The 13,522-nt window shown below is 34.9% G+C and overlaps 1 protein-coding gene across 1 annotated transcript in view; it reads left to right on the forward strand.

The window, feature by feature from the left end:
* LOC112905299 overlaps nt 1–3,084 on the forward strand; it is a 23,980-nt gene extending 20,896 nt beyond the window's left edge. Inside the window, exon 2 of the mRNA XM_025977431.1 lies at nt 2,523–3,084. Within this exon, the coding sequence (XP_025833216.1) occupies nt 2,523–2,954 (432 nt within the window). The 3' untranslated portion in view covers nt 2,955–3,084. The remainder of the gene's footprint in view (nt 1–2,522) is intronic.
* Nucleotides 3,085–13,522: the final 10,438 nt, after the last annotated feature.

The raw sequence follows: 13,522 nt of genomic DNA on the forward strand, positions 1-13,522 counted from the left end.
GTCAAACAACTAAGTACCTAGAAGAGTTCTTTGGGAGAAGAAAGAAGAAGTAAATAACCTTATAAAGAATTGTGCAATTCACCGGCTACATTTGAAAGACTCATGTACACTGTATTATAACTCTTAAACTGGAAAATCAGTTTGGTTTACTTAGACGACATCGTCATATCAGGAAGAACCTTTGAAGACCAACTCCAAAACGTGACTGAAGTCTTTAAAGAATTGGCAGCCGTAAAATTGAAGCTAAGTCCTCAGAAATAAATCCCGTTTATAAGGGAAGTGAAATACCTAGGGCATGTTATAACATCGTAAGCAGTGTTGGCAGACGTACCATAATTATTGTACATGTACCATAATTTAATGTTTTGTACAATCTCAATCACAAGGTGTACAATAATGCTTGAAAGTACGATAATTTTGAATACCCAGTTATTTTATGAAGGAATAATGATTTCTAAATATTCGAAGCCGTACGGATGTTGCCGCTATACATTTTACAGAAAGGCGGCGTGCCGGTCGTTTTAGCTTGACAGTATTATTATTATCCAATGACAACCAGTTATTCTCCAATACGTTAAAATGATTCGTTGCTTCACTTCTTTCCCAGTGTTGGCAGACGTACAATAAATATTGTACATGTACCTTGACTTGATGTTTTGTATAATAATTCCTAAACGTACAAAAATTTTGAAAATCCATATATTTTACAAATATCTATTATATCTCTAATTATTCATTATGTTTAAACTAAAATATTCAAATCACCCGCCAATTTTTGTGTGTACTGAATTTCAAATTCTGAAAAAAAAAATTATCATAGTAAACTGCAATAATTTCTGTGGGTGGTTAATTTTTCCATATGGCAATATTGCAGGTAGCTTTAAAATAAAATTAGTTAACTATTTCCGATAATTACAAAAAGTACAATAATTTGTCTGAAAGTACAATAATTTGTCTGAATGTACAATAATTCTACGGTCATGGTACAGTGCGTTTAGATACAAAATGTATTTGTGCTGTAGCTTCACGATGGTATTCATCTATAAGTCAGCCCCTGCTTAGTGGGGAACTCATAGATGAAATAGTGAAGTGTCGGCAGGAAAGGGCATGTATGAGCATGTCTGGGAAGTGAACCTACTGTATATAATCTTTATGCTGTGCTAGTAGTAGATATAGTTGATACGATCAATGTTGGGAATGAAAATTATTTGGGAGAATGGGCGTATCTTTCATAAGTAGTAGAAACAAAGTAAAAAGAGATAACCGAATAGTAGTAAGCGTTGCAGCGGTTATAAGTTGCATATAGGTACGTAAAAAATCAGGGTCGGCTTTATAACTGCCTGATTGTTTTTTAATCGTTAACAACAAGAAATATCACTGGCAGTCTTCTTGCATCATTGATCATTGATGTAGATGCATGTAAAATTCAGCGATTTCGAATATGTGTTTTATTAAAGTAGACCAGTCAACTGTACTAATGGAAAGCTAATTTATTTAATAGTATATAGAATACGAGGTCTGTTCAAAAATTATCGCGAATTTTGTGTTTTTTCAAAAATTATTTGGAGCTGCCTGCGTCGCGCTGATGAGATCCAAAAAGATCGAAATCGCGATCCGCGTCTAGTGTATTGTTTTTGGCCAAAAATTGGCACACAAGCAACGATGAGTGAACAGGGGCGTTTCTGGCGAATTGCTTCGCGCAAATTGCGCATAACTTCCAGGTAATATTCCTTATTGACCGTTTTACCTTGTGGCAAGAACTCATGACGCATATTGCAATCCAAGAAAACTAAGCAAAACCTTCACATTCGACCTAACTTTTTTCGGTCTTAGCTCGCGCGGCAGTTTCCATTGGGATGGCTGGTTTGGTTTGGTTTTCACGTCATAACCATAAACCCATAATTCGTCGCCAGTTATGACCCTCTGGAGCAAATTTGGGTCGTCGGAGACACAGCCTAACAGCTCCTTTGCAATTAAAGCGATATGGTTAGGTCGTCAGCTGCTTCTCTACCAGTGATTCGACGATTAGTCAATACTATTTATTTCATCAATGTTTGTTGACGTGCTCGGGCGTCCGGCAAGCTCTTCCGGCCGTCTGAAAACATTTTTTACCACCGATAAACGTTTCACTCTAGGGTAACTTCACCGTATGTCACAGTAATAATTGTATATAAATGTATCCTCCTACTTAATTTTGTTTTTCATACAAAATTTGATACAGATTCTTTGATCCATTTTTTGGAGTTGGTAAAAATCGAAGACGAGGCAAAGCACGTGCAAGCAAAGCTGCTGTCAAAAATTTTATTGAACATTCAACATGGCCGGACTTGTCCGTATAAATAAGAGACATGAGTACCAACATAACTCCACAAAAAAATTGAAAATCGAATGTACGTAACCAGTCAAAATTGGGGATACTTTTTGAACAGACCTCATATATTTATAATGACACTTTTATTCTTTAATGAAGCTTTTAAAGTTTAACAATATTTATTATCTAATCGTTGAATACGTTTTTTCAGATCTTTATCTTACTCTCTGTGGTAATATCCGGAGTACTTCTTGCACCAGCGCCTAAAGGAGGTGTAGCAATTGGAGCAGCCGTTGATGCCACCAAAGCCATTGTCGGTACAGGAGCTAAATTTTTAGGTAAAGCCGCCTTATCAACTCTTGGAACTGCAGCTTTAAAAATAGCCGGAACTGTGGGTAAAGTGGCGCTGGTTGGTGCCGGAGCGCTTGGAATTGGCCTTGTGGGTGCCAAACTCATTAAATTAAAAATAGCTGGGGCTAAAGCTCTACTGGCAAAGCATAGTGGTGGAGGAAGTTGGTCGTCTTCATCTTCATCATCCACGTCGACGTCGTCATCAGAACCGTCGTCTTCAACGTCAGACTCTGATGATGGTAGTTTTAGTGCATCCGGATCTATAAATGCAAGTTTATATAAACGAAAATAAGTAACGCTTCATGAGTTAATTGCCGCTCTCCTAGTCAATGTTTGTAAATAAATTATTTTGTAACATATTATGGTTATGCTACTGAAAAGCTGTTAAAACGTTTGTAATAAAATAATGTTTTTATATCATGCGTGTGATTATTATTAATTGGCACTTTAAAATAAAAAGGGAACCCTCACAAGATCATTTTAAAATTTTGTATTGTGGAAAACCATAACCTGAATATTTGTCAACGGTCAACTTTCAAAAATCATGACACTGTTTGAAGATTCAAAGATTGATTGGATATTTATTTATTTTTATCAATTATTTCGAGAACAATTAGTAAAACTAAACGTCAGTCATACGGTGCATTTTAAATAATTGAGAGTATTGAGAGTATTACCTCATCATCATCATCATAAGGTCGCCAGTCCTAAGACTGGTTGGACATGCACCTCCTCTCTTTCGTATCCTGAGATAATCTTCGCATTTCCCTAAAACCAGAACAATCCACATCCTAAACTATTTGCGAAAAGTAATCTAATCTAGGTCTACCTCTACCCCTCCTAACTCCCTTTTCTGCCTCCAATATGTCTCTGATCAGACCTTCATGCCTGAGAAGGTATCCTACCAACCTATCTCGCCTATTTCTTATTGACTTCCATAGAATCCTCTGTTCTCCTATTTTTACCAACATGATTTAATTTTAAAGGTAAAAGAAAAAGTCGTAGACGACTGTGGTTTGAGAAGGCCTACGCCAGTTGAACACTGATTTCATGTACTCTTTGAAAATAGCTAAAATACGAAAATTGAACACCACCCCCTACTGCGGGCATGTATGTACGTATAGAGATAATAAGGAACAAGTTGATTACAATAAAACAATTTACATTAAAACTTCAGTTAGAATTCCAAATTTGATTGTGCAAAAACGATAGATATTCAAGTGATTTTATTTAGATAAATCAATTTAAATTTTGTTTATTTTATTATTACTGTATTATTTGAAGAAGATGAGGAGATGGAGAAGAAAATGGAACTAAGAAAAACGGGAAATTAAAAGATAAAGGTACACAAAAGTTTATTGGTCAGAAAAACTGCAGGGGAATTTTTCACGTTGTATTCTAGATAATGAAATAAAAAAATTTCGTCAGTATTATCAGGTGCTTTAGAATATCTATTCATCAATGATCTGCAGTCAAAATTTGAGTTTCTATTAAGAAAAAGTAATACTACATTTAAGGAAGCAATGACTCCAATAGAAAAACTAGTAGTTTGTTTATTAAAAAAAAATATTACTTTAGCTGTAAAAGTTTTTATTTTAGGAAACTTCATATATATCATTGTTCTGCAAAAGCTGAAGATGAACTTGCAATCGATGATCCATGATTAGAGAAGAGAAGAACCACTGTTGGTGGTGAAGAAAAGATCGTAAACTGCTGCTACAGAAGGGATGTAACTGTGATTTAGATTATTTGTTATTTATTATTGATGTCTGTTATAAGTTCTTGGTGAGGCGTTGCCGGAGTTAACAGCTATATAGTTCTATGTCAGATAGATATTAAAAATTTTTGCTTTTTCCATGTGCTGGTAGACTGGAGGAAGCGTTTTATGTTTTTTTTTTATCATTAAGGAAAGCGTCTATTGCATGAGACGGCGAGTTAAATATTTTGGTTCTTTTCGGCCTATGTATTGCCCTAAGCTTAACCGATTTAGCAAGGTCTTCAGATTGGGAAAATTAAGAATACTCTCCAACCCCAAATTGAGCAGTTGACTGCTTTTAATTCTTCTTCATTCTCGTTTTGTTGCTCTTCTGTAGTGGGTGTTAATTGGTTGCTTTCTGTTTNAGGAGCTTGACGAATCAGTCTATAGAGATGGCATTAATAGACTGGAACACCGCTATGAGAAATGTATCAGCCTTGGAGGAGATTATGTTGAGAAATAAAAAAAAAAAATTTTTAAAAACCTTGTTTTTCTTGGTCAGGCCGGAAACTTATCAATCCACCCTCGTATTTAATGTTACTACTGCTTGCACATCGTTTGTATAATATTAAGAACAGCGAACAATACACGAAATTATTCAAGTGTATTACTAGGTGTATCGTGGCCATGATAAGTATCAGGATCTAGCTCTATATTTTGAGCCTCGGAAACAACTCAAAAATCATAATTATTTTTTCGTTTGGATTTGGATAGGTGGCGCAATCTTATTAGCCCCAGCTACCAATGACAATCATAGGAGGAAAGTGCCCTAGGAGTACACAACTAACCATTTTTTTGTTTTAATAGCAGTTTCTGGTCTAGAAAATGTATTGAACCAAATACTATTTAGTTTGTCTATTAAACATATTGAAAAATAAGATGGTAGCAGGAAGCAAAATCAAAACCTGTTTAACAAAAATATTGCAATTTAAATAAAAAAAAAATTCGCACTCACAGGTGTCACAAGTGTCGAAGAGTACGCATCTTATACCTATATAAATATTTTCTTTTTTGTATTTGTTCTTGTAACAATTTATAAGGAGTAGAGGATACCGTAGATAGAGAAGCTTAGAAATGAAGTGATATTAGAAAGAATAGGAGATAGAGGTAGAGGTAGACCTAGATCAGATTACTGTTTGAAAAAAGGGATGTTAAAGTTTTGGGGAAATGCAAAGATTAGCTCAGGATAGGAAAGAGTGGAGTTGCGTGTCCAAGCAGTCTTAGAACTGATGACCTTATGATGATCAGATGAGACTATATTTTATTATTTCAGATTTATATACTCTATTTTCCTTCCCGTTTACTGTTTTTCATTGATTTCTAATCAAAATTACTGAAAGTGAAGTATTTGTATCGCCAAAATCCTTTTCAGTATTAGAAAATACTACAAATGGCGCAGTGAACGCCATCTGTAGCACGATGCTGCATTTTAGGATTACGTACTAAAACGCACTGTTAAGACAGCAGGTAAAAGTTGGTCTGTGTTCTGTCGGAGCTGCCTGCGACGCGCTGATGAGATCCAAAAAGATCGAAATCGCGATCGGCGTCTAGCAGTTTCGACAGAATACAGACCACTTCGAATTATTTCACTTTTCAGTATTGTTTGGAAGTTCTCTCTGAAAAGCGAATCTACCTGTAACATCAGCCGACGCAAAATTAGTTGCAGTAAAATCATCTGGATTATACGGATGCAGTGCAGTACATGTAAAGAACTAAATTTTAATAGTTACCACTTACGGTATGAAACAATCTAGACATTGTTAGCTTGTACATAGTTAGTTACATCCATCTATCACATTTACTGCAAAAACCAGCATTCAGTGGAGAGAAAAATTCCCTAATTCTCCAAATAAAACAGCAAAAAGAGAACAATATGATGCATGATTATTTAATATTAGGGTTATAGGGGTTTATTTCGGACGGTTTCACAAAGTCGCCAACATGACGAAGCCAATTTAAAAGTAAACCCGAATTCATGTACCTAACCCGAATCCGAAATCATTTCGAGAGCTCCTGGAGGTGTCCCATAAAGCAACAATTCTTTCATTCAATTTCTGGGGAAAATGAGACCTGGTGGGACCCAAATACCTAAACTACTTATTCAATAGACGACTACAAGTAATTGGCCCCTTTCAGCGAATATGTCTTTTGATACAGTCATTAGGAGTAAAAACTTTAGGGGACTTGTTAGGGACTGCAGAAGAGCCGGTCTCACCAATATTGAATTTGCCACGTGGTAAAGGATTCATATTTCCATAAACTGATTTTAAATTTTGAAAAAATCTTTGACATTGAATTTGATTAAATTCAATAGCACAAGACAAGTTAGGTTTTTCCGGAGTTTTTAATGACAAAGAATTTATTGCTACAAAATTTTGTATCCAGTGTTTTCCAGCCATTCTTAAATCTTTGTCACGGAATTTTATTCAATTCGGCACACTGATAGACTAAGGTTTTTGCATCCTTCATGCGCAAGTCGTAAAATCATTGACATAATAACTATAGGTACGTGTTGACGCTGTTTGCATCTCTTATTATGCATTCAATATCTGGTTCTATGCTTGTAGTAGCTATTCTTTTCATTTTTTTTTTTAATGCAGAACTATCGAGAATTAATTCGATTAATTGCCAGAAGTTGAATGCTAATATAGAAAAGTTGTTCACGAACCACATAAATTAATTACACGAGCCGATTTCAGCCCGTGGGATGTACAAGGTCTGTTCAAAAAGTATCGCAAATTTTGAATTTCCACGGGTTATGTATATTCGATTTTTGTGACGTTATGTTGGTACCAATGGCTCTCACTTATACCGACAAGCTCGACCATGTTGAATATTCGGTTCATTTTTGGCAGCTGATTTGCTTGCACCTGTTTTGGCTCGTCTTCGTTTGCGTATTCCAATAAATGGATCAAAGAATCTGTATCAACTTTTGTGTGAGAAACAAAATTAAGGGCGCGGACGCATTCCGAATGTTGGCTGTGGCATATAATGAAATTACATTGGACAGAAACAACATTTATCGGTGGTACAAAATATTCTCAGAGGGTCGAGAAGATATAAACGACGAAGAGCATAGTAAAGGTCTAGATGATGGCGGTGGGTGGGATCGAAAGAGGAGGTCTCCCCCACCACTGTACCATAAAAAGTTCGTGGCGGTTTCACCCCCATAAAAAGTTAAGGGGGTTAGATGTTGGCCCCTCCACCCCGAAGGGGATGGAGTAAGGGGGGATCGAAAGAGGGTGGTCACCTGAGTAAAACCCCATAAAAAATTTGCGGCCGTCTCACCCCCATAAAAAATTATGGGCGTTGAATGTTGCTTATTTTTCAATTTTCATACACTATAATTCAAATAAAATTCAATAAAATAATTATTTTCAAGCGGGTGGAGGTCTATTAAACATATTGAAAAATAAGATGGTAGCAGGAAGCAAAATCAAAACCTGTTTAACAAAAATATTGCAATTTAAATAAAAAAAAAATTCGCACTCACAGGTGTCACAAGTGTCGAAGAGTACGCATCTTATACCTATATAAATATTTTCTTTTTTGTATTTGTTCTTGTAACAATTTATAAGGAGTAGAGGATACCGTAGATAGAGAAGCTTAGAAATGAAGTGATATTAGAAAGAATAGGAGATAGAGGTAGAGGTAGACCTAGATCAGATTACTGTTTGAAAAAAGGGATGTTAAAGTTTTGGGGAAATGCAAAGATTAGCTCAGGATAGGAAAGAGTGGAGTTGCGTGTCCAAGCAGTCTTAGAACTGATGACCTTATGATGATCAGATGAGACTATATTTTATTATTTCAGATTTATATACTCTATTTTCCTTCCCGTTTACTGTTTTTCATTGATTTCTAATCAAAATTACTGAAAGTGAAGTATTTGTATCGCCAAAATCCTTTTCAGTATTAGAAAATACTACAAATGGCGCAGTGAACGCCATCTGTAGCACGATGCTGCATTTTAGGATTACGTACTAAAACGCACTGTTAAGACAGCAGGTAAAAGTTGGTCTGTGTTCTGTCGGAGCTGCCTGCGACGCGCTGATGAGATCCAAAAAGATCGAAATCGCGATCGGCGTCTAGCAGTTTCGACAGAATACAGACCACTTCGAATTATTTCACTTTTCAGTATTGTTTGGAAGTTCTCTCTGAAAAGCGAATCTACCTGTAACATCAGCCGACGCAAAATTAGTTGCAGTAAAATCATCTGGATTATACGGATGCAGTGCAGTACATGTAAAGAACTAAATTTTAATAGTTACCACTTACGGTATGAAACAATCTAGACATTGTTAGCTTGTACATAGTTAGTTACATCCATCTATCACATTTACTGCAAAAACCAGCATTCAGTGGAGAGAAAAATTCCCTAATTCTCCAAATAAAACAGCAAAAAGAGAACAATATGATGCATGATTATTTAATATTAGGGTTATAGGGGTTTATTTCGGACGGTTTCACAAAGTCGCCAACATGACGAAGCCAATTTAAAAGTAAACCCGAATTCATGTACCTAACCCGAATCCGAAATCATTTCGAGAGCTCCTGGAGGTGTCCCATAAAGCAACAATTCTTTCATTCAATTTCTGGGGAAAATGAGACCTGGTGGGACCCAAATACCTAAACTACTTATTCAATAGACGACTACAAGTAATTGGCCCCTTTCAGCGAATATGTCTTTTGATACAGTCATTAGGAGTAAAAACTTTAGGGGACTTGTTAGGGACTGCAGAAGAGCCGGTCTCACCAATATTGAATTTGCCACGTGGTAAAGGATTCATATTTCCATAAACTGATTTTAAATTTTGAAAAAATCTTTGACATTGAATTTGATTAAATTCAATAGCACAAGACAAGTTAGGTTTTTCCGGAGTTTTTAATGACAAAGAATTTATTGCTACAAAATTTTGTATCCAGTGTTTTCCAGCCATTCTTAAATCTTTGTCACGGAATTTTATTCAATTCGGCACACTGATAGACTAAGGTTTTTGCATCCTTCATGCGCAAGTCGTAAAATCATTGACATAATAACTATAGGTACGTGTTGACGCTGTTTGCATCTCTTATTATGCATTCAATATCTGGTTCTATGCTTGTAGTAGCTANTAATTTTGTTTTGTCTTTTTCTTCTCCCTTCCACTCCCATATCAAGCCCCTTCATCCCGTAGACGAGCGAAGCCACTCTCGCAACTTAAATAATACCTACGAAAATTTTCGTTACTACGTTCGCAAAACTATTGGGTTTGGTTATGGAAGAGGGGACTCACCTACGAAATGGAAGGGATAAGAAAAGGAATCATCTAACTCGCACTCGTAGGATCAATGAGGAGCTACTTGGTTAACGTTGAGGAGCACTCGGGAGGCAAAAGAGCCGAGTTTGCCCGGCTCTGATATAGACATAAAAGTAAACCAAATAATCTATTTCCGAGTTATGGATAAAGGGAGAAGCAATAAGGGGTTTTTGTGGTCATTTCGTTTTTTCTATTATTTTTGCACATATTTATTTTATAGTTTTATAGGAATGCTGCGAGGATTAAGGCGTGTGCAATAATAAAATTAAAATAAAAAAGATATTTTTATTTTATATATTATGGAATATCCATCATTAGTATTTTCGACTTGTGTAACGGCTGTTTCGTTATTTCTAAACAACCATTTTTAATGTTTCATGATTTTAAAACAGCATAAATTGATAAACATGTTCATTAACAGTTTATTTTGCTTGTTTTGCACAAATGAAATAGACAAGAACCATTAACGTGTTTCGACAACAAGATTTAAAATAGCGTATCAGTGTACCAAGTTGTTTACATATATTTTTCGTTGTTTTGATATATTATACGTTTTTCAATTTACACAAATGCAATAACAGCGTTTGGGTTTCCGCGTCTGTTTCTCTTTTATGCAGAGCGTAATAATAAACGTTAATTAAAAGGTACATGCACAATAAAATGAACTACGTAAAATGAGTGTTTACAGCTCTGACTTTGAAATTCAATACTCAGTTCAGTTTTCAATTATTACTAGTAAAGGTACAAATTAAGTCAAAGTCCTAACAATAGCAACTAGAAAATGATTCTCCAGTTAACATCCCTTGACAAAAATTTTTAGTTTCTCAGAGTTTTTAAGCGTCTCTGAGAGCGTCTCTCACAGTCTCTCAGTTATTGCCTAGGTGTTTTTATGGATCTCTCACAGTTTCTGTATGAGAGACTCGAACGATAAAATTGTTAATTCAGAAATTCGAGTCTCTCACAGAGAGACTGAATGAATGAAACTGAATAATTGAGAGACTCGAGTCTCTCGTAGAAAGACTGGGGATCTCTGAAATATGTTGAAAATGTTAACCACTTATTGAGAGATTCGAGTCTCTCGTTTAGAAACTGGATAAAAATGAGGATCTCTCTATGAGCGATTCGAGTCTCTCGTTCAGAGACGCTAAACAGTTTTCTTGAAAGTCTCTCGACAGTCTCTCTCAGCGACACCAGAGAGACTCGATGAGAAACGGAGACACGAGTTTCGCTTTCAGAGTCTCTGAAAGACTGAACATTTTTATCGTGGGATTTACTTTTATTATCATAGAGTCGTCAGCTTTCCCGCGCATTTCCCCTCCATATCCTCAGTCAGTTTTTCATTCACCGAAAACTAGAAAACCTTTCATTAGTATGAGCATAAGTAGTCTTACACTTTTAACTTGAATTATTTTAATCTTGTTCATTAGCTTTACTCACACCAAGCAAAAATAGCCTTGGCGTATTCTCTTGCCTTACCTTGTTTTGTACATTTCGCCAACATCCAAAAAGGCTTTCCAGTACTTTACAGTTATATCTACCCACAGCTCTCCTCATATTATATATTTTTCTCAAAACGAAAGATTCAGTAACATAACTCCAGAGAATCGTTCTTCTGTATTAGACGGAAAGTGTCTTGAAGATGTCTCGTGGGGGTAAGGACGAAATGTCGGTAATGCACATTTTGACATGTTGTAAACCCACCCAGAGGAAAGAAGCATACGGAACTCCGCCCCTTTTTTGCCCTTGTGTACATTATTAGTAATAATATGAAACAACAGTAACAGTAGAAAAAGACAAAAGATAACATAAACAAACGGAGTGTTGTGGTAATCGTATTCATCTTTTTGTTTGCAGGAATTTTCGATTTTCTATTTTCACTTTTTAACGATCAGACGGTGCAACCATGTATAGGTACAGTAGCGGTTTATTTATTTTTATTTGATTATTCACCTCTACCCCCCTCCCCAAGCCTTTCCCTCTGTTCCACCCAAAAATATTTTTTGATGTTCTACCATACTTACCCCTTCTACCTCATCCCCTCTTCGAGCCACGATCGGCTTATATACATAATTATCATTTTCCCCGTTTTCCATTTTCGCCTATATAATCTGCTCTTACATACATCCACCCCCAACTAAAACTAGTGTTTATACAAGGTTCCTTTAACCCCTCCTCTCCTTATCTTAACTACAGTTATGTTGCATATTATTCGCCAATTCAAATTTGTCGTAGATATTATGGTAAGTGTTAACTGTTGTTGTTTTTTAAGTCGACAAACAAATTCACTGCATTCTTAAGGACATTTGGGAGGTACAATCAGAGACTAGAGTACATAAAATTAGAAATTTGTGATTAATTAGGTTTTGCAGCATATCATGAGGTAAATAAATACTATCTATACTAAAAAAAGTATACAGTTTGAGAGAAAATTTGGAATTTGACCAAAAACTTTGAATAAAATAAGAAATAACGAATAATATGGAAAATTTTTAACTGACTTTTGGCAGTGAATATGCCTTGATTTCAACTTCGAAACAAAAAAATATTTAGTTTCAATCTCTATTAATAATGAGCGTAAAACTTTTTAATATGTTTAAATAATAATTAAAACTTTAAAATTGCATTTATTTCAGACAATTATAAATATTATCATTATATTATCAAGTAAAAACGAGATTTTCAGCTAATTTTTCATTTTTTTCTCGATAACCATTTAGTGAATTTGAATAACCTTACGCTAAAGTGATTCTCCAGAGTTCAAGTTACTTATTATAAAAGTTTGAAATTTCTGGTAGCTTTTTTTCTGTTAATAAAAATAAATTTAATCTGTTCGGTTAACGAATCTCCATAAAATGACGTGTAAAATTACAATTTTTTAAAATTTCAATAATTTATTAACGGTTCAGTGAATCGATTTGTAATTTTTACAGGAGTTTTAGAATTGAATGAGGAACATTCTTCCAAATTTTTATTTGTCTCGTAGCATTTTAATATACCTCCCAAACATCCTTAAGTATGTAAGATACCCCTAGAAGTAATAGGTTTGAAATAAATAGTGCCGGCAAAGTTTGGTTAACCTCTCACCTTATACCTGCTGTTTCTGATACAGGTGTTTCATCATAAATTTTAATTAACAAGTATAAAAATTGTATACATTTGTTTTACCGATAAAATTTTAGGAATGTATAAATTCACTGAATTAATTTTTAAAAGGGTTATTGGAAGTTTATTGGAAATTTTATTCAAGTTCCTGTTTAAATTATGTAGTTCTAGTATCGTTCGCAAGCAACTAAACCTGTAAATAAATAATTAGTTATTTATATTCACGCGCATATGTATATTTATAAATTATACAAATTCTTAGTTGATTGAGCTCGTAAAAAGTTTTTAATTTGTACTTTATAAATAAATTAATTAGCATTGATGGTTAAAATGTATTTATAAATCTCCATATTAAATAGATTAACCTATAATAAATGTAATATCTTTTTTTTTGTTAGTATTAGATAATAAATGAACAAATCATAAAGAAAAGTTATGTAGTCTATGAGCTTTTTCACACGAGCTACATTGTATAGGGATTCCGCTGCGCTACAGTAGCGCTACAGCTGCTAGTTTGTATAAAGAGCGATTTTTTGTAGTGCTTCGATATTGTAGCCCAAAGTCGGACAAACATTAACTTCGTAGGAGCCGCTACCTGATCTTAGTTTGGGTAACTCCATACCCTTCAATGAATACGAGAGAGTTAGCAGTAATGACCCATTTTACTTTCTCTTTTTCTTCTCCCTTCCACTCCCATATCAAGCC

This window comes from Agrilus planipennis, unplaced genomic scaffold, assembly GCF_000699045.2.
Source record: "Agrilus planipennis isolate EAB-ADULT unplaced genomic scaffold, Apla_2.0 scaffold27, whole genome shotgun sequence".
Lineage (NCBI taxonomy): Eukaryota > Metazoa > Arthropoda > Insecta > Coleoptera > Buprestidae > Agrilus > Agrilus planipennis.